The sequence below is a fragment of the Nyctereutes procyonoides genome, unplaced genomic scaffold (assembly GCF_905146905.1).
Source record: "Nyctereutes procyonoides isolate TBG_1078 unplaced genomic scaffold, NYPRO_anot_genome, whole genome shotgun sequence".
NCBI lineage: Eukaryota > Metazoa > Chordata > Mammalia > Carnivora > Canidae > Nyctereutes > Nyctereutes procyonoides.
In genome coordinates, this window is record NW_026575131.1 from 31,961,274 (window position 1) to 31,982,593 (window position 21,320).

The window sequence follows — 21,320 nt, forward strand, 5'->3', positions numbered from 1 at the left end:
AATAACCCACATGATCACTACAATCTGTGTCGCTCACATTTGTGAATGTGATAACCTCAGTTTAATAGGATGTAAAATTATTGAAGGCATTGGCACTTTACCCCATTTCAGAATGAATTTATAGGGGGAATCTAGTGTTCTTCCAGAGACACCATTTAAAAAAGAAATTCATGGTCATACTGAAAGGGTGCTAATACTTGACATTCTCTCCATTTAATAACTGCAGCTAAGAATCTGAAACAAGTTTCCTCAAAAGAGTGCTTATGTGCTTGGTAACTCCACAATGGGATTTTTCCCCCAGATCCCAGAAACCCATGGCAGTGACTTTTAATTACTAATATTTAATTCACACAATATAGAATTCTGCCTTTTTTAGTGCATTCATGGAGTTGTACAACCATCACTGCTCATATTAGATCATTTTTATCATCCCAAAAGAATTCCATCCCCATTAGTAGACATTCCCCATTCCCTGCTTCCCCTAAACTCCCAGAAGCCACTAATCTGCTTTCTGTCTATGGATTTGCCTATCCTGGACAGTTCATATAAATGGAATCAGACAGTATATGGCCTTTTGGGTCCGACTTCTTTCATTTAGCATAATGTTTTCAAGTTCCATCCATGTTGTAGCATGTCATGTCTTTTTATGCCTGAACAGTAATCCATTATCTGGATATGCCGTATCTGTTTATTCATCTATCAGTTGGTGGTTTCTACTTTTGGGCTATTATAAAAGATGGTGCTATGAACATTCATATGCACATTTTCGTGTGGACATATGTTTTCAGTCCTCTTGGGTATATACCTAGGAGTGGAATTGTTGGGTCATATGGAACTTTACATTTAACTTGCCAGAAACTGCCCAACTGTCTTCCAAAGCAGCTGCACCGTATTACATTTCCACGGGCAAGGCGAGTTGAGGGGATTTCTCCACATCTTAGTCAACACTTGTTACTGTCTTTTTGTTTTAAGCCGTCCTAGTGTGTCCTAGTGTGTGTGAAGTCATATCTCACTGTAGTTTTGGTTTGCATTTCCCCAATGACTAAAGATGTTGAGCATCTTTTCATATGCTTATTAGCCTCTCCTTCAGAGAAATGCCTATCAAATCTTTGGCCTGATTTTTCCTTTGGATTATTGGTCTTTTTATTGTCCGGTTGTAAGAGTTTGGATACAAGTTTCTTGTCAGATACATGATATGTAAATATATTCTCCCATTCTGTAAATTGTCTTTTCATTTCATGAGGCTATCTTTTGAAGCATGGAAGTTTGTCATCTTATAAAGTCCAATCTATCAATGTTTTTCTTCTATTGTTTTTGCTTTTCATATCATATGTCAGAGCCATTGCCTAATCCAACATCACAGATTTATTCCAGTATTTTCCTTAAAGAATTTTATAGTTTAACTCTTAAATTTTGTTCTGTGATCCATTTCTAGCTAATTTCCGTCTCTAATGGAAAGTAGGGATTCAACTGCATTTTTTTTTACATGTGGATATTTACTTATACCGGCACTATTGGTTGAAAGAGTATTCTTTTCCCATTGAATTGTCTTGTCACCATTTTTGAAAGTCAGTTGACCATACATGTAAAAGCTTATTTCTGACTTCCCAGTTCTGTTCTATATATATGTCTATCCTTGTGCAGTATCACACTGTCTTGATTACTATAGTTTTGTAGTAGGCTTTAAAATAAGAAATGTGACTCCTTCAACTTCATTCTTCCTTTTCTGGATTGTTTATGCATCTCCATAGAAATTTGAGGATCAACTTGTCCGTTTATGCAAAAAGGGCAGCTGAGATTGCATTGCATCTAGAAATCAATTTGGGGGATATATCTTAACATCTTAACAGTATTAAGCCTTCCAGTCCATGGATATCTTTCCATTTATTTGTGTCTTTAATTTCTTTCAGGAATGTTTCATAATTTTCAGCATGTAAGTCTTGCATTTCTTTTATTAAATCTAAGTACATTTTTATGCTATTGTGAACAGAATTGTTTTTCTTAATTTTATCTTTTATTTGTTCATTGCTAGTGTTCATAGAAATGCAATTTATTTTTATATTGATTCTATAATTTGCAACCTTGCTATTAATTAGTTCTAATACTATTTCTGTGAATTCCTTAGGATTTTCTTAGAATACAAGATCGTGTCATTACAAATAGAGATAGTTCTACTTCCTTTCCAATCTAACACAGACATGATGAGCTTAGTCAGGCCTGGAAAGACTCTATTGGTATGACTCATAGGAAATGTACTTGATGCAAGAGGAAAATTTTGATGATTATCCTGGGACTAGAAGTCTGTCTAATATTATATGAATGCAGATATGAAATTACCTTTGCTGGCTAGCATTGTAGTCCACATATGTAAAGCACTGACATGTATGAGGGTTTTACCACTAAGCTGGGTTCCTAAAATAAAGGACTTCTAGGGGTGCCTGAGTGGCTCAGTCAAGCATCTGCCTCTTGATTTCAGCTTAGGTCATGATATCAGGGTTGTGAGATGGAGCCCTGCGCTGCATGGAGCCTGCATAATATTCTCTCCCTTCCTCTCCTTCTGCCCTTCCCCCCACTTTCCCCTCTAAAATTAATTAATTAATTAATTAATTAATTAATTAATTAATTTAAAGGACTTCTAGGTGATGAGTTATGGCTGTTGTAGTTCTACTTCTGGATTAGTGAGAGCATCTCCTCTTCTTCTCAGTGCTTGTCAGGCCAGGTATTCCTCCCAGGAACTAGAGATACATCAACCAAAACAGATGAGGCCTGTCTCCTTGGGGGACTTAAGACAATAAAGACATACAAGCAAGTACATAAAGTGATTATATACTATGATAAGTGGTGCAGGAAGACAAAAACAAGGTGATGTAATAGAGAACAGGATTGGCTAGAATGGTGGGTACTTTAGATATCTGATGGAGTAGATAACATTTGATCTGAGATCTAAAGTTTAATATGAAGCCAGTCATGCAAAGAACCTGGGAATAATGTTTCAGGTATTAGGAGCAGGAGGTACAAAGCTTCTGAAATGGGCATCTTTGGGAAATAGAGAAGATCCACGGAGCTGGGGCATAGAAGAAGGGGTAAGTAGTGAAGGATGAGGTCAGAGCAGCACACAGGGTCCAGATCATGTAAGATCAGGATGGCCACGGTGAAAAGGATGGCCTTTACTTCAAATGCAGTGATACGTCTTTGTAAGGTTTGAAACAATGCAACGACATTTACATTCAAAAACTTCCCTCTTGCTGTGTCAAGGGTGGATGCAGGGAAAGCAGTTGAGGCATTACTCTGATAGATCAGAGTGGAGATGAAGAAAAGTAGTAGATCCCAGGAATAACTGGGAGCTAGGACAGACAGGATATAGGGAAGAGGAAATGGGTAGAATTAACGATGACTCTCAGATTTGGGATCTGAGCAACAAGGAGGATGGTCATGTAATTCTCTGGGTTCTGGAAGACTGAGCAGACCTGAGCCATCAACTCAGCCATCAAGGTACTGCAATCAGGAATTATAAGTGGACACACCCCATTAAAAATCTGCTCTCACATGGGGCGCCTGGGTGGCTCAGTTGGTTAAGTGTCTGACTCTTGATTTGGGCTCAGGTCATGATCTCAGGGGTCGTGAGATGGAGCCCTGCAGCAGGCTACACACTTGAGATTCTCTCTCCCTCTCCCTTTGTCTCCTCACCTCATCCTCTGCCTCCCCTGTGCTTGAGCATGTGTGTGCTTTCTCAAATAAATAAATAAGTCTTTAAAAATAAAATCTGCTCTCACAAAGTGCCAACGTGAAGTGACTTATGACAAGGGACAATTAAAGGCTTTTACAAAAGGAGATGTAGGAGAACTATTTTCCTAATCCCCTGGTATGCCAAGAGGACTAGTAATTCTTAAGGAACATTTACGGAAATCGATTTGCTAACTACTTGGTAAACTTCCTCCTTGCAATGTTTTATTCATTTTTAAATAGAGTTCCCTATTATTAAGTTCAAATATTTTTAATTAAGAAACAAGTACAGCCCTCTGGGTAATATCATAACCATGTAGATAGCTGGTAATTAAACTTTTCCACATGTATGACTGCATTCAAACAGTTTTGAATGAATCATTTTAAACCCATAAATGTCATTATGTGCATCTTTAAACAAACAAACAAAAAGGCCTATATAACAGGCTTTGTGGTTCCAGAAAAAGTTTGAACTTAACTAAAGAATGGTTATTTTCAAAAGAAAGACAAAATATGCTACCAGTTACAAATTCATGTATTCTCCTTAGCAAAAATAAGACTTGACTTTTTATAGAAAAAAAACTATAGAATGAATCCCATATGACTTTTGAGTTTAATTTTCACATTTTTATTTTTAAAAAATAAAAACTAAATTATGGAAGGACGCTGTTAAAAGTGTTTTAAGCCATGGTATAATTTTTTTAATTGTCAAGCCTTTTCCTTTGGATAATGAAAAAAGGATTAGTTTGACTGCCTCCCTGATGAACATGAGCCCATATTTTTTTTTAAATAATAGAGGTTTACTATTCTATGCAGTTTGTACTCTACAAACTTGGAGGAAAATGAGTTTGTAAATTATCTTAGAGTTCTAAAGGCATTGTTCCATTACATAAAGTTCTGCATTTTCTAGGATATATAATACTCTGTATTCGAAAGGAAACCATCTGTCTCTCTTTGAATTTGCCACGCAAGTATGCCATTTGCAACTGTCTTTCCAACAAATACCCCATTGTTTGAAGAATTCATAAATGTCTTTCTGACCCCTGACTTCCTTCAGTTACAACAGTATTCCATTGTTGCAAAACACCTGTTTGGGGATTAGGTTGCCCTGTGTGCTATACATATGTCAATCATCCTGGCCCAACTATGCAAGTTTACCCAGTGACTCTCCCTCATTCCAAGACTACTACTACAAGTGCCCACTGGCCTCATGCTTTCCTGGGCCACCTGATAGATGGCCTTCACCTTTGCTACCTTCAGGACCTTCCCAAAAGATCATGTCTATCTACATTTTCATTCTTCTGAGAGGTCAAGAGCAGTGGACACCATGGCTCAGAGCACCAACTCAAATCAGACAGACCTGGATTTTAATTTTGGCTTTGCTTCTCTTTACTTACGTGACCTTGGACACATTTCTTAACTTCCTTGAACCTCAGTTAACTCATCTATCACCTTGGAGAAAATAATAAAACTTATTCCATAGGGTCATAATGAGTATTAAATAGGTTCATAATCCGACAAGGTATTTTCTTCTACTCATGTCTGAGTAGTTAGAAATACAAACCAGTGTGCCTAGCATTCTAAAGCAGACTTTTTCAAATTCAATAAAATTCCAGAAGCTAATTATTGGTATTGTTCAATAAGTGATAGCTATATGCATTTCTTGTCCTCTGTTAATAATTGAATCAAATGCTGACATAAGAATGAATTAATGGTCAGGTAGCGTGTTGGTATTTTCTCAATGTTCACTGAAGAGAGAAAAATATTTAGAAGCAGGACCTGGTGTTTCTCCAGTCATTCCCCGGAGAGTACCCTCTGTGTGTCTGCCTTATTCCCAGAGCTAAATTAGAGATCACCCCTTCATGGCTGATGGGGTGAATTAAACACAGAAAGACTAGTAGCACTTAACACTATAAACCATAGTGTTAACTATGGAGAGAATGTGTCATTTATTGCATTGGACACTCCTACCAATGAGTTGCCTTTGGGGAAGAGTTTGTGATTTCATGTCATTTTGTCAAAACTATACTCTTTCCTTGCCTCTGAAAAAAAAAAAAACAGAGTCATTATCTGAATTTTATCTGTCAGTGCACTGCTGGGGATATCGCTGGAGCTACAGAGTTTGGTGATTAAATAACATTGATGCTACCAGTAAAAGGATTTGCATTAAGCATAGAAATTTTCCAGGTGGAATTTGCTTCAATTTTGTTTTCAGTCCAAACTTACTCCTTTGAGTAAACAAACTCTTTGCATCTAGTGTCTAATTTAGTTATTGACCAAAGCAAAATGGTCCAGAGTAGAAGTATCTTAAAATAATTAAAAATGGAATTACGGTCCAAATTTTGGGTGATGATATGGAACTGCAGAAGTCATTAGGACATTTTCATATCTCCAAACAATGTGCCAGTTCCTCTAATGAAAAGGAGCAGTTTCAGATTCTCAGAAGTTTCAGAAATTGTAGATAGAAAGACTTGACAAAAAACTGAGACTATCAGAAGTATGAAGCAATTGAAACAGATTAGTTGTTTAGCTAACACACTATAACTTCTTACCGTCAGTTCTCCAGTATTTTAATGTTAAGGTTAGCATCCTACTAGTCAAATGTTTATTGAAGAAATCCATTGCCTTGATGTCTTGGTTTTCCTAATTTTATTTTTTTTTGTATATTTTTTTATTGGAGTTCGATTTGCCAAAATAGTAGAACATCCAGTGCTCATCCTGTCAGGTGCCCCCCTCAGTGCCCATCACCCAGTCACTCCATCCCCCCACCCACCTCCCCTTCCACCACCCCTTGTTTGTTTCCCAGAGTTAGGAGTCTCTCCTGTTTTGTCACCCTCTCTGATTCTTCCCACTCATTCTCCTTTCCCCTATAATCCCTTTCACAATTTTTATATTCCCCATATGAGTGAAACCATATAATGATTGTCCTCCAATTGACTTACTTCACTCAGTATAATATCCTCCAGTTCCATCCATGTCAGAGCAAATGGTGGGTATTTGTCTGTATATACAATGGTTTTCCTAATTTTAAAGGAGCAAATCATACTTGCCATTTTCCTATTTTATGGAAGAGGCCTTAGGCTGACAGTATTTGCTGACCCATTGAGATCAGGGTCTTTGATTCAAGAACCTTGTTTGTGACTTTAAGAATTTAGGGCACTTGCCACATGCCAAGTCCTCTACAAGGTGCCCAGTGCTTTCCATCCAGTCTCCATGTCCGGTCCTCACAAGAGGCCTCACTTATTTCTGTTTGACAGACCAGGAAGCAGGGAAGCTTTAGATAGTTCACATCTAGTAAGTGACAAAGTGGAGTGTCAAACTCAAGAGAGATTGGTCAGAAAAGTTGGTTCACCTTCTACTACCCTAGTCCACGACCCTATTAAAGGTGACTGAAAAAGTTCTGGGATCAGGGCACCTGGGTGGCTCAGTTGGTTAGGCGTCTGACTCTTGATTTTGACTGGGGTTGTGGTCTCAGGGTCTTCAAAGCAAGCCTCAGTGTGGAGCCTGCTTGGGATTCTCTCTCTCCCTCTCCCTTTGCCCTTCCCACCCCGCACCCCTCCACCCCAAACTCACGGATGTGTGCACCATCTCTGCCTCTCAAAATAAAAAATCCTAATCAGGGATCCCTGGTGGCTCAGCGGTTTGGCGCCTGCCTTTGGCCCAGGGCGCGATCCTGGAGACCCGGGATCGAATCCCACATCAGGCTCCTGGTGCATGGAGCCTGCTTCTCCCTTCTCCCATGTCTCTGCCTCTCTCTTCTCTCTCTCTCTCTCTTTCTAGGTCTATAATTAATTAATAAATAAATAAATAAATAAATAAATAAATAAATCTTTTAAAAAAATCCTATGATCATGTAGCAATTTAACTTCCATTGCCACCACTTTAAGCTTCACATTATTTTTATCTATTTATTTGAGAGAGAGAGAGCAAGAGAGAGCTCACACAAGCTGGGGGAGCGGGGAGCAGAAGGAGAAGGAGAAGCAGATCCCCCTTGAGCAGGGAGCCCATTGCAGGACTCAATCACAGGACCCTGAGATCATGACCTGAGCCAAAGGCAGATACTTAACCACCTGAGCCACCCAGGCACCCCACTTCACAGTATTTTAATATGCAGAAGGATGCACAGTTGGTATATCTGTCATTACTGTATTACAACCAAACTATTCTACATTCTAAAACAATCTGAACTTAAAGTTATCTTCCCACTCCAGAAACATCAGTTGGCTTACCTCTGCTATTTCCATTTCTGTAAGCAGGTTCAGTAATTGTTTTCCTCTTGGTTCCTTAAATAATATTTTAAACTACCATGTATTGAATGACTACTGTGCTTATCCCATATACAAGGCTACAGTCATCTTAAAGATGGCATATCCTTGAATGTAATATAAAACCTGTTCCATTTGGTTTTACTAGATTCCTTTCGTCTGTAGTTGATTGTTAAACTCAAGAAGTACCCTGAACTCGGTAGATAGATGCTGGGAAATTACAAATTGTTTATCAAATCCCTTTAAGGTTTATAAGAATTGAGCTGTGGTTGTCGGAGAATTCTTTCTGAAAATTAGCAGGCTGACTACTGAGACAAAACGTACGGAAGTATGTTGTGTGGAAGCCATTATTGAAAAGGGTATTCTAAACAAATACAGCACATCAAAATAAGAATCTTTTTTAAAAAATGCTTTCATGCTCTTCCTCCTCAAAAAGAGAGCTATATCTGTGAGATAGAAAGCTGCCTCTTTGCAAGGACTTTTGCTACTATTGGATTTAAATTACTCAAGAATTCTCTACTGAGACATTCTTAAGGGGTTAGTATACATAGATGATCAAGTGTGAATTGAGTCAGGAGTTGTGAAGTGTCTCCAGGTTACAAGCCAAAATGTTTGTGACAGACATTTCAGAGGTGGCATTGGGTCTGGTTAAGTAATAGCAGGTCAACACGAATACCGTTGATGTAAAATGCAGTCTAGATTCTGACCAGTTGTTTCTTTCGAATAGTGTGCCTCCTGATTTCTGCTGTTAGGTTGACATAGTATCCCTTTAATGTAGCAGAGTTTTTCAAGTTGTACTGCAGCTTGGTCTTCATACGATTTACCTCTCTGCATTGTGAAGAGATATGCTGAAATCTACCATACATTGTAAATGGGTTATTTGCTCAATCATGTGTCACTTGAGACTCATGCCTGAGATTTCTGTCTTCTTTCTTATCTTCTGTGGGCCTGTGTCACCAGTGAATGAGGGCCAACTCTCCTGTGAGATACATGCTCAGAAATTTGAAACAAATCTTCAAGGGGTACTAGTTGGTGAAGAGATACCCTGCAATACTAATTTACCATCAGCTTGTATTTAAAATGTCAATGTAGAAATTAAACACTATCTGCAAACAGCAATAGAGAGGAGATTAGTCTTCATATTAAAATGCCAGTTGAGGTTTAAAATTAGCGTTGGAAAATGGACTTCTGCTATTTTTCTTGCTATTGTGTTGGAGTTTAAAAAACTTCCAAAACTTTTTAATTACGGATTCAAAACTCTTAATAATACAAATTTGAAACTAGCAGTGAAACTGACTCCCCAGCTTTAGAAAATGCCTTCTTTGCCCCTACTAAGTAGGTCCAGAGTAAAGTGGCAGCAATTAATAATAATTAAATAATCTGCTTGTTTGTTCATTTGTTTTCTTTTTCAGATTCCACATTTAAGTGAACTCATATGGTATTTGTCTTTGACTTATTTCGCTTAGCATTATTAATACCCTCTAGATATATCCATGTTGTTGCAAATGGCAAAATTTCATTCTTCTTTCTGGCTAATATTTGTGTGTGTGTGTGTGTGTGTGTGTGTACACCACATCTTTATCCATTCATCTGTCAATGGACACTTGGACTGCTTCCATATGTTGGCTATTGTAAATAATACTGCAATAAACATAGGGGCATATATATCTTTTCAAATTAATATTTTTGTTTTCTTTGGGTAGAGATCAGTATAGAGGTTACTCAAAAAATAAAAAATAGAGATATCATATGATGCAATAAGAATATATCTTTTGACAGAATCATAGGCTTTTAATAAGACTTGGCCAGGGAAGTGGAAGCCAAAAGCTATAGATGAAATTCTAGGTATTTTCATCCTTGTTATTTGGGAACTCTATTGCTGATTTCATTTCTGAAACAGTATGTATAAGTATTTCTAGTGTACTTAATGCTTTCTATGAATATAAGCTCCATACTGCTAGCTTGTCCCATGTTCTGATGGGTAAAATATGCTGCCATTGAGATGCCTAGGTGGCTCAGCAGTTGAGCGTCTGCCTTTGACTCAGGGCATGATCCTGAGGTCCCATGATGAAGTCCCGCCTCGGGCTCCCTGTGTGGAGCCTGCTTCTCCCTCTGCCTCTGCCTCTGCGTGTGTGTGTGTGTGTGTGTGTGTGTGTGTGTGTGTCTTTCATGAATAAATAAAATCTTTTTAAAAATGCCTTAAAAAAAAAAAGAATATGAGGGATCCCTTGGTGGCTCAGAGGTTGAGCATCTGCCTTCAGCCCAGAGTGTGATCCTGGAGACCTGGGATCGAGTCCCACGTCGGGCTCCCTGCATGGAGCCTGCTTCTCCCTCCCTGTGTCTCTCATGAATAAATAAAATCTTTAAAAAAAAAACTTTAAAAATGTGCTGCCATATCACCCTTCTTATCCTTTGAGGTCCAGCTTAGAGACCGTCTCCTCCATGAGGCTTGACTGATGCTACAAGAGATGACCTCTCTCTTTTCTGAAATGCCAGACTATGGTTTATCTCCATTTTCTCACATGCCTTTCACATTATGTTCTGGTCTAACAGCCACCATCCCCTTTGTAGTAGCAGTTTCTGTATCTTGGTGTAACTTAAAAGAATACAAAGAGTCAGGGTTAGTATGGTAGACTTTTATGAAGAGGTTTTTTTTTTTTTGCATGATGTCCCTATGCTGGAATGTCAGCCACTGTCACAATGCAAATCTGATTCAGAAAGAGAGTCTCAGAGATTTTCTAGGTTCCAGAATGAGAATAACAGCCTAATTTCCTCCCAATTTTATTACTCTCCCATCCATATAGAATGGAATGAGTTTCTTCACCTGATCTTACTAACTCATGCCCGTGTCTCATTTTGACTCTACACCACCATTGTGAACTTAGCCTTAGAACTTAGTAAAACCAGTTCTTATCTGGGGCTCACAACATTCTAGAGGCACATGTTTGTTGGATTAAGCTATTCTACCTTAATATCTTGAGAGTTTGAGAGGCGAAGGGCATCAAGTTATAAGGTTACTTTTGTTTGTTGTGTTTTATCATTTTGCTGGAATTATCAGTTTTCCTTTTAATCATGATCAAGACACTGCATGATTAACTAGTACTATACCCAAATATGTGCTACCTTTTTTTAAAATAGACTCCACGAAAAAAAAAAAAAATAGACTCCACGGCCAACATGGAACCCAGTGCAGGGTTTGAACTCCCAACCCTGAGATCAAGACCTGAGCTGAGATTAAGAGTCGGACACTTAACCAACTGAGCCACCCAGGCACCCCCATGCTACCTTATTTTATGCTCATTTCTTTCTATTTCTTGATTGTCCTACTAGATTGTAAAGCCTGTGAAAGCAGGAGCCACATCTCACTTGTCTTTGTGACTTCACTGTATTAGGCTTCTAAAAATGTCTGAAGATCAAAGAAAATGAGTAGCTCAACTGGCTTCATGAGGGAAGGACTCGCCTGGGAATCTGAGCACAGCTGAATTGTATAGCCTTGAGCCTGTTACCTCCTTCCTAAAACAAATCCAACTGATAATGTCTCCTTTCCTTCCTATAAGGATATTTTGAGACAAAATTAGGTTGTATGTACCATTTTGGGCCTTTTGGAGATAGAATTAGATAAGGCACCTGCCTCTACTGAGCTGTATAGTTTAGTTAGATGCCATCTTGTGCTAGAGTCCCCTTTCATGTGAAGACGTTCTTACAAGCCTTCTTTTAAAAACTATATAATATTAAGTGATTTAGCCTTTCCAGTGATTTTGAAATGGTTTAGGAGATTACAAATCAAGAATGTATCAGGGGACTAAGTTAATTACCTGTCTCTGCCACCAGACCCTGAAGAAAGTCAGTTCTTTCTCTCGGCTCATTTTTGCCTGCCTCTTCCAACATGTTGTCAGAATACATTTTACTATTGTAGGAAATAAATTCATGAAAATTCAGAGTTCTGAGCAGACTTAGCATCAACAGTTCCTAGCCCATAATAGGGTCTCAGTATTTGTAGAGTAAATTAATGAATTTATGTTTTTCTTTTAAGTGTCTTTCATTAGAATATAAATTTTGTTCTTCTTGTGATATCTCTTTTGTCCCAGGAACTATCAAAACATATTATATACTCCTGAAATCTCCTATTAGAGATTGCATAGCCTCTGAGGGTGCCAGGCCACTGGAGCCATGAGTTTTAAAATTTTAAATGAGTTTCCACTAGCAACTTTCCAGAAAATCTCTACATCACATTATTAGATCACAAGCTTTCATAATCCCCAAATTATGATAATGATAGTGCTTTATTTAAAACTTCATAAGAACACCAGGACTTTTTTTTAATTAATATTTTCTTAACTTTTTACATCCCTATGAGGCAGGAAAGAAGAGAAGGCAGCAGCTGTATCAAAGGGTCCTCCGAGAAAGTAAGTGTAAAGATTTGAGTATCTAAAATATTCTAGTGTGTCATGAAACAAAACCCTTATTTTAGAGAAGAATGTGGGGGTTGGGGAGGAAGAGAGAGAATCCCAAGCAGACTCCATGCCCATTGTGGAGCCCGATGCAGTGCTCAATCCCACGACCTTGAGATCATGACCTGACCCAAAATCAAGAGCCAGATGCTTAATTGAATGAGCCACCCAAGTGCCCCATGAAACAAACCTTTTTGAGGGGCACCTGAGTGGCTCAGTCCACCCCATGTTGAACTCCCTGCTCAGCGGAGAGCCTGCTTCTCCCTTTCCTCCCCACTCGTGTTCTCTTGATATCTCTGTCTCTCTGTCTGTCTCTCTCTCATAAATAAATAAAATCTTAAAAAAAAAGAAACAAACCTTTTTGAGCATAACCAATGTTTGCAGATGGATAAGAAAATTTCAAGGTTGTTTTTAAGTTATATGGCAGTCCTAGATGTAAATCAATACTCAGATGTGATGCTTGCTAACTTTAGTGATGTTGAAATTAACCTTTGCTATCAAATTTGTTTTAGACCACAGAGAAAGAAAAGGCTTTAAAAATTCTATATGACAATTTCTTCCCTGTACATTGAAAGAATATTTATGTTACTCTCTAAATATTTGTAGTAGTATTCTTGGGGAAAAATGCCTGACAGACTACATGTATAGTAAAGTCCATATCAGTATAAGTATTTATTATAGCTGTGAGGTCTTTCTGGCTTTCAAAACTTACATGTTCCCACTTTAAGATTAGATTTTATTTGATGGCTTTTATCAGCATTAGTCATTCTCAATCTTACTATAACTTGAATGTGTTTGGTCATAATGTTCACAGTGATGAAATTCATCAGTATTCTTATAAACTGGACTTTTATATGGAAAATAATTTTTCTTTTTTAAAAAAAGAGAACCTTTTGAATTTTTGTTTCATCAACTACTGGTCAAGTACCAGACATGGGAAATACAGTGAGTATAATGCAATCGTTGTGTTTGCCTTTGTAGAGCTTGTAGACTACCTATGATTGCCAAAAACCATTACACAACTCCAATTGTGATAAATAAAAAAATGAACACCTTCTGATTTATATGAGAGCACTTAGTGGAGGGGCCACCCAGTTTGTGATTGTCAAGAAAGGCTTCCCAGGAAGATGACATAATTTGGGACCTAAAGGGTCCCTAGGCATTAGCCAGCATGTGGGACACACGGGCTAGCGGGCTAGCATTTGCTCAGGCACTAAGGCAGACATGATCCTGATGCTCTTCAGGACCTTACTGAGTGACTGTGTGGCTGATATGGCAGAAGCAAAAAGACTAGGTGAGTCAGGTGAGGCAGGCATTGTATAAGGGCACTTTGGGGGTCTGGGCCTCGGTCAGTGGAGAGCCACTGAAGGGATGAAGGCTCTAGAGTAACATTTGTTGGTTGTCTATTAAATTAAGAACGATCAAGTGACCCTGTACTATGTCACTTTCTTGTGTTTTGATCAGGAATATGATTGGAGAAACTATCAGCCCAGCCAGATGAGTGAATCTGAGTTGCAAATGCTGGCAAGCCTGCGTCGGCAACAGAATGAAGAACTGGAGGACACAGGGGCTTCCCACGGCCTGAGTGCATCCCAGGTGGACAACTGTAACGTCAGCATCAGTACCAGCAGTGATGATACAACCACTTGGAACTCCTGCCTGCCACCTGTGAGTCCAAGACATTGGGTATTTGTTTATTGCCTTAATAAAGGTCAGACTCCTTTCTAACAAAGCCCAGCCTTGCCTGGGAAAACTAGAGCCAGCATGAGAACACTCTCCATGAGAAATCTTGAGAGCCCATTCAGGAGTACTTGGTTGGCTCAGTTGGTAGAGCATGCGACTCTTAATCTTGAGGTTGTAACTCCAAGCTCCACATTGGGTGTAGAGATTACTTAAAAGTAAACTAAAGAAATATTAAAAAAAAAGAAAAGAAAAGAAAAGAAAGAAAGATTCAGGGCCCCATTGTGAAATAGTGTTTTAAATCTGAGGGCATTGTCTTTTCTCAAATTGTCTTTCTTACCTGTATGTTAATTATGGGGTAATATATATATAAACATAAAATGAAAGCAAAAAGGAATAATTTTACTTTCAATTCTGGGTGTCTGACAGCATCCACAGCTTCAAGCTCAGGCCATGGCACATAGAGAGGGCTCGGTATTTGTTAAATGAATGAACAAAAAAGATGTTTTCTCCTCCCTGTGTCTGAGGGCCGTGGTAGGCACTGCAGATGCTTCAGCAGCTTATATTTTCCCCATATGTTTCTACAGTTAAAGCACTTTTATATATGGCCCATCCTCCTCACTATAGACCAGCAGAGGACCTGGATCAGGTCAAAGTCTTTCAGGTGAAGAAACTAAACTATCCTGGGCCCCAGCCATCACATCTGGTGAGAGTAGAGCCCAGAGTAGAGCCCAGTGTTTTGATTCAGTCTGTTTTCTTCACTTCTGTCCTTGGGGATGTTATGGCTGAGTTGGAAAGACAAAGCGGAAACGTTGATAGAACAGTCCCATACAGCTTTAAAAATGTCATAAGTCAATATAGTAGAATCAGTATTTTAATAGTGATAATTAGAGCTACCATTTCCTTGAGTACCTAGGGACATTTTAAGACCTCCATAGGCCTTACTTATAGGAAATTTGCTTATAATTTACTTATACTTACTTATAAGGCCCACATTCAACATCAAATCAAACATATTAAAATATACTTTCATCCAACAGTAAATATCACTTTTTGCTATACAATTTGTGAAAGGAAATATGAAATTGAGTAACTATATTTATATAAAATTATGTAAAGGCTGAGTTCAAACGTAGTTGACAGTGGATAACATATGTTTTAAGTATTTAATTAAATATTTACTAATTTTACAATTTTCTCTCCCAAGAATTTTTTTTTTTCCACGTCTCCAGAATCTTTGTAAATGTTAGAAACCTCAGAGACTCTGGCACTAGGACTTCCATTGTCATCTAACTCAGGCCTTACTGCTGTCTTAGGTGGTAAGTGCTGTTTCTCCAGGTGAGAAAATGGAGATTCTTGAGTGTAGTGATTCAGACTTAGCTTGGCATGACTCCTGAGTCTAAACTTCTCACCATGACAGGGTGACTTCTCAATGTGTGACTTAATTTGCCACATGTGTGCCCGCGATATCCAGTGGATGGTGTCATTTCTGCTCTGGAGAGTACATACATGTCTTTATGGAAGAATTCAGATTGGCTTTAAGGAGATGTAGGGGAAGAATGATGTTTTCATGAGTGTTTTTTATCCCTACTTTGCCACCCTCCAGGCTTCTCTTGCCTTACTTTTTCATTAAACTAAATGATCAAGTATGCACAAGGCCTCCAGCAAGCTTGGTGCCAAAGATTATCTACCCAACCAAAAAAATATCCTGTGCCAGAGTATTCTTGTAGCCAGATCTAAGAACATAAGGCTAAGTTGCAGATTTTTGCAAATGCAGTTTATAATGGAATTGAAATATTGCCTTTCTTATAAAATATTCCTCAGCAGTCATTTAAACGGAAAGTAAGAAAGAGAACAGTGGCCTCCTGAACGAGCTCATTCTGTCATGAAGTAGCTTGGAGACCAACGTGACAAAGGGCAAACTAAGGAATGATTATTTATGGACTGAAAAGGCTGAGCTCTTGGTTGCCCTGGATACCGTGTTCTCATCACTGTCCTGTGCTGGCAAGGACTACAGTCCTCGTGCACAACAACTACTCTGCTCTAAAAGTATATAGCCAAAAATAACACCACTGGTAATGAACTTGATAACCCTTCCATTTGAACAAATGAGAAATAGAAAACAGTCTATTTTTTAGACTGAGAAAATAATTGAAAAGCCCACCTTTGGTATTCATAAGATATGTTTATTATTGTATCAAATTCAGTCTATTTCAATACTGGAACTAGCACCAAATGGAAAATTGCATTTCTTAATGAACTCTGCATCTTGTTGCTCATATAGAGTTTAAATAGAGCAATTTACAAGAACCATTGTGGTCTTTCTGAGAGCTCATGCTTTTCTCTTTAGAAGTTGTGTAGGGAGAGTGAAAAAGAAGAAAGGAACGAACTTGTAAATTTATCACAATGGTATCCTGCTTTTTGTGGATCTCAGTGGCGCTGCCATCCACAGTGGCACATTCCGAGAAATATGGAAGACATCTCACTTCTCCCACACCTTCATTTCCAAATCCAAAGAAACCTCAGGATTTTAGCCCTCCCTACTTAACACCATAACCTTAGCACTTGATTTTTCATCTGCATTCCCTCAGTCTCCCGGTACCTCTGTACCTCCCGTCTGAGCACCTGGTGGTGAGGATCATCTGCTCTGAGGTCAGATTGATATAGAAGAGAGGCCCACATCAAAGAAAGCAATTGTTCCTATCTGTTGGTTTCAGGAATACTTTCACAGAGAAGGAAAACTACAGTTAAGCCAGTGTTCCAGAATGAGTGCAAGCTCATCATGTGGAAAGAGAGGGAAAAGGAATTCCAAGTTCCGAAAAGGAACAGAATTAAATCCATGGAAGTGAGAGTAGAGTCTCTCCTTTCACAAGATAACCTACTTGTTTTTCCATCACCTTGAACCCAGAACTTGAAATGAATCTTTGCTTGTCTTGCCATCATTATCCACCCCTAGCCAACATAGAACAAACGCCCCCATATCCAAGCTACACCGTGCAGCTTACCCGTCACTGCTATGCCCTGTACCCAAATCATGTCAATTGTGTCACTGCTCATCATGCTCTTCCCTCTGCCTGGAAAGACTCTCCATCCCTCTTCTCTACCTGGAACATTCCCTTGTTTTTCCAAGACCCAACTCACATGTCACTGCTTCATGAAACCCTCTCTGACTCTCAACCACCCTGCGCAGAATTATTTCTTCCTTCTGTGAGTTCCCATTATCTTCAATCTCAATGTTAGCGTTTACCACATGAGGGAACCATTGTTAGCAATGTGCCCCAGGCCTGGTTATGAGCTCCTTGAAGGCAGTACCAGTGCCTGGCATGAGGTCACTTTCAGTCACTGATTGTTAGTCATGGATTGAATGAATCAATCAGTAATATTGAAAAGATTCCTTTTTTTATTCTACGATAAGGTAGTTTTCATCAGAATTCCAAAATAGGGACGCCTGAATGTCTCAGCGGTTGAGTATCTGCCTTCAGCTCAGGGCGTGGTCCCGGAGCCTGCATCTCCCTCTGCCTATGTCTCTGCCTTCTCTCTGTGTCTCTCATGAATAAATGGGTAAAATCTTAAAAAAAAAAAAATCCAAAATAAACATCAGCTTTGCTTTGCTTAAATAAACCCTGAATGATGCAGGTAATATTTTACATTCAAGATTTGATAAGTGGATATTAAATATACAGACAAAGGAAAATACAGATGGGGCTTGATGACCAATGGTTTAAAAGGAGATTTAAGCAGGTCACGTTCAATTTAGTATCTTCACCTGAGGACTTCACACACGCTGCAGTCTGAAACCAGAAAGCCTGTGCAGAGTAAAATGAAGAGTCTTTAGCAAAATCTGTTGTGTTTACTACAAGTTTTGATTCCTCAGCTTTCCTCAGCATCTGTACAGTTTAGAGTAATATGTACTGTTTAAAAGGTGTTTAGATATAATAAATTAGTCATTTAAAAGTGTAATTAAATGTAACCATATTTCTCATAGCAAATTGGCTTTTGTAGGCATCTCTTGCTAAATAAATCAAACCTACTGAGAAATCCATTGGCCTTTGACAGACAGATTTTTCAAAGTTTCTAACTTAGAACCAAATTCAATTAAAACAATACTTTACAACTTCTGTGGAAACCAGGCTACAAGTAATCAATTTTGGAGGGTTTCTGTTAGGAGTAGCCCTCATGAGATTTATTCAAAAACTCAGCTCCAGGCAGCCTTAGGAAGGGAGCTAGGAGATGCTTATAATGTATTCTTAAGTGAATTTTATTTTGGTAAGGGCTTTTGATTGACAATAGCATAAAACCATGTCGTGTGTGTGTGTGTGTGTGTGTGTGTGTGTGTGGTTTCTTTTTAAGGAAAAAATGTAGCTATTAATGGAAACAGCTTTTTGCGGTGCCCAAAAGAATATAGACTGCTTCAGCCTACCTGAACTCAAATCCCAGTTCAGCCATTTACCGGCACAATCGCCTATAAAATGGGAATGATAAAAGGCCTTCCTCGTATTGACATGGTGAGAATTGAATGAGTGCAGGGAATGCATGTGCCCAGTGCCTAGCAGAGTAAACTCCTAGCTGTTACCCGCTGCTTCCCCCAAAGTTATTCTCCTCAAAGGGCCACTTGAATGATCAGAAAAGATTTCTAGGATATTTCCCCTTTTTGTGACTACTGAGGGCTATAAGGATAGGTAGAGGTTCTGTTATGCTTGTTTTGATTTGAGCTTAACCATGAAAATCCAGACTTATCCTCTTAGAGCTTTACAAATAAACCCTTTTGTTATTTTATTATTTCAATATTTTGTTATTTCTCTGTCCTGCCTTTACCTGTGATTTAAGAAAAGCATGCCTCATGTGCATGCTACCCTGTAAGCAGAATCCCTAAAACCATCATTCCTTCAAATTAAGAATTCCCATAATCTAATATCAAGCACATAAGTCTCCTTAGCTTGTTTGAAAAAAAAAATGCTCATTGCATGCATCCATCAACATGGCAATTGCAGAGCATAATATTTGGAGAAAAACGAGGCAAAAATGCACTTAATAAAATTATAAGCATATGGTGAGGTTCTCAGACAAGTTATTTATGGTCTTGATTAACCTTGCAACATTTTTGCCATTTTCATCGGTTTTAACATAACACCATGAAAATATTGTCTTTACCTTTTAACATGGCAGGATTATCTTATCTCCTGTTCTTTTATTTAGCCTTCACTTCTCTCCCTCACCCCAAAATTTCTAGCAGCTTGATCACGGAAAAAGCAAAGCTTCTTGTGCTCAGTAGCAAATTTTAGGAGTTCCGTTTTCCTGACACTAGTGCATAGCAACAGCGCCACCAAAAGGACAAGGTCCTCAGTTTCTAGAATCTGTTCCATTTCTTTGCTCATCAGCATATCAGTGTTTTACAGGATGATTACTGGCTGCTACATCTCCAATATATAATATATTGGCATTTCAGGTTCTTTATAGTTAATAGGTCTTAATTTGTTCTGATCTACAGATTCATTAGCTTTGAAGCTCTCTTTGGGTGTAATGAATTTTCTTTTAATTCTCCTGAACCAGAAAGGTAACTAGTTGATTGTGCTAAGCTGCAGATAAATCAGATGAGCAGATGTTCTTACACCACTATAGACATGATATATGAAAACTGATATTAGAGTCAGTATAATACTGAAACGTGTGAGTTGTTCTGTGTTTAGTGACTATGAAAGTCACCCCGTGAAATAAACTTTCCTCATTCTCAGAGTATTATCTATTACACCTTGTTTGTCCCAAATTTAGCAATGTGGCAAAACTTATCTTAATTTTAAATATATAGAGACATGTCATAAGAATGAAATCAAATTAATTTAATTTATGGTAGGGAGGTCGTCATATAGATTTCAAATAAATATTTCAGACCACTTTTTTTTCTTGCTCCCATAACCTGAACTGAGTTTGTCACCCGTGTTTTCAAGAACTTCGGTATTCACCACTATAGGTGAGACTCTGAGCTGGATTAAGCACTACAATCTAGTAGAGAGTAAACTGTAATGAACTGGTTTCAAAGTCTGGTTCCACTGTTGTTGGTTGGCATGACCTTGGATTAACACCCATTGTCTGAATTTCCTCTTCTGTTAGATGGAGTTGTTAATCCTATCTGATTCACAGAATTGCTGTGAGGAACAAATGAGATAATATCTACCAAGGATTTAACACAGAGTATGTGCTGATTAAATGTCAACTAGTGCTATGATTATTGTCATAGTTATTTGATTATTGTCATATACCTACCTACAAAGTAGGTATTGGTTGCTCTTCTTCTATTGCTTCTTAAGGTATTCCCTGAATATGGCTGAATTCCAAAGTCAAAAAAAAAAAAAACAATTTTATTTTTTTTTACCTGGTGCTTTCATTAGATATTACCTACCTAGAAACAGTACAAATAGGTTTACTGCTGCATATATCTCGAAACAGATCTGTTTCCATTTGTGAATGGGGACATCTGGCTTCAGACAGCCCATCAATCCCCCCACCCCACCATGTTCAGAGAGCTTTTATAAACCATTAGGCACATTTCTCATTCATTCTGATTTGGGTCTAGGAAAACAGAAAGACCTCATCCAAGTGAAAGCTCTGTCTGCCCTTTCAAAGCATCAAAGCAAAGTTATGGGAACTGAAATACCTTGAAGGAGCTTTTTAGCACCATCATTCCCATAATCCCTTCCTGTCCCTGAGTCTGACTATGAAATTAGGAGACATATACAGAGAAAGGGAGTTGGGACCACCCAGTTTTGTACATACCCATTCCAAAAAAGACTTGCATCCTTCACTGACCGAGTCACTAGCAGCTAGGGCATGTAACTCTATACCACTTATGTGTGCAAGTTAGAATGCTCTGCCATGATACCCTGTTTTTAAATCAAAGTTGGTTATTGAATAAAATATTTGGGGGCAACAACTTGATAATTAGCTTTCAATACTAAAAATTAAATTAAGGAACCAGGTTCTTCAGACTGAGTTCCATTAACCTATGATTATTTTAAAGGGATTTTTTTTCTTTTACCTTTCTGTTCCCTCATGTTAACACTCTTTACTATTTTGAAACATTTCCACTGGTTATTTTTTTTATTTTCTAACACTTAGAAACCACTATAAATGTGAGTCTTTTGTTGACTGTGTTCTTTTTACTCCTTGCATCACCAGATCTGTTTTATATAGACATGAGCAAATG

At 38.3% G+C, this 21,320-nt stretch overlaps 1 protein-coding gene across 10 annotated transcripts in view; it reads left to right on the forward strand.

Moving 5' to 3' along the window:
* CFAP20DC (CFAP20 domain containing) overlaps positions 1–21,320 on the forward strand; it is a 244,468-nt gene that overhangs the window by 169,067 nt on the left and 54,081 nt on the right. For 8 of the 10 annotated variants that reach the window (XR_008666843.1, XM_055343303.1, XM_055343305.1 and 5 more), the window contains 2 exons: positions 12,350–12,394; positions 13,904–14,107. Coding sequence is in view for 9 of the 10 variants with exons in the window: in XM_055343303.1 (XP_055199278.1) it covers positions 12,350–12,394; positions 13,904–14,107 (249 nt within the window). In the remaining variant the exon portion in view is untranslated. The remainder of the gene's footprint in view (positions 1–12,349; positions 12,395–13,903; positions 14,108–21,320) is intronic. The other 2 variants (XM_055343310.1, XM_055343304.1) reach the window with 1 other exon arrangement.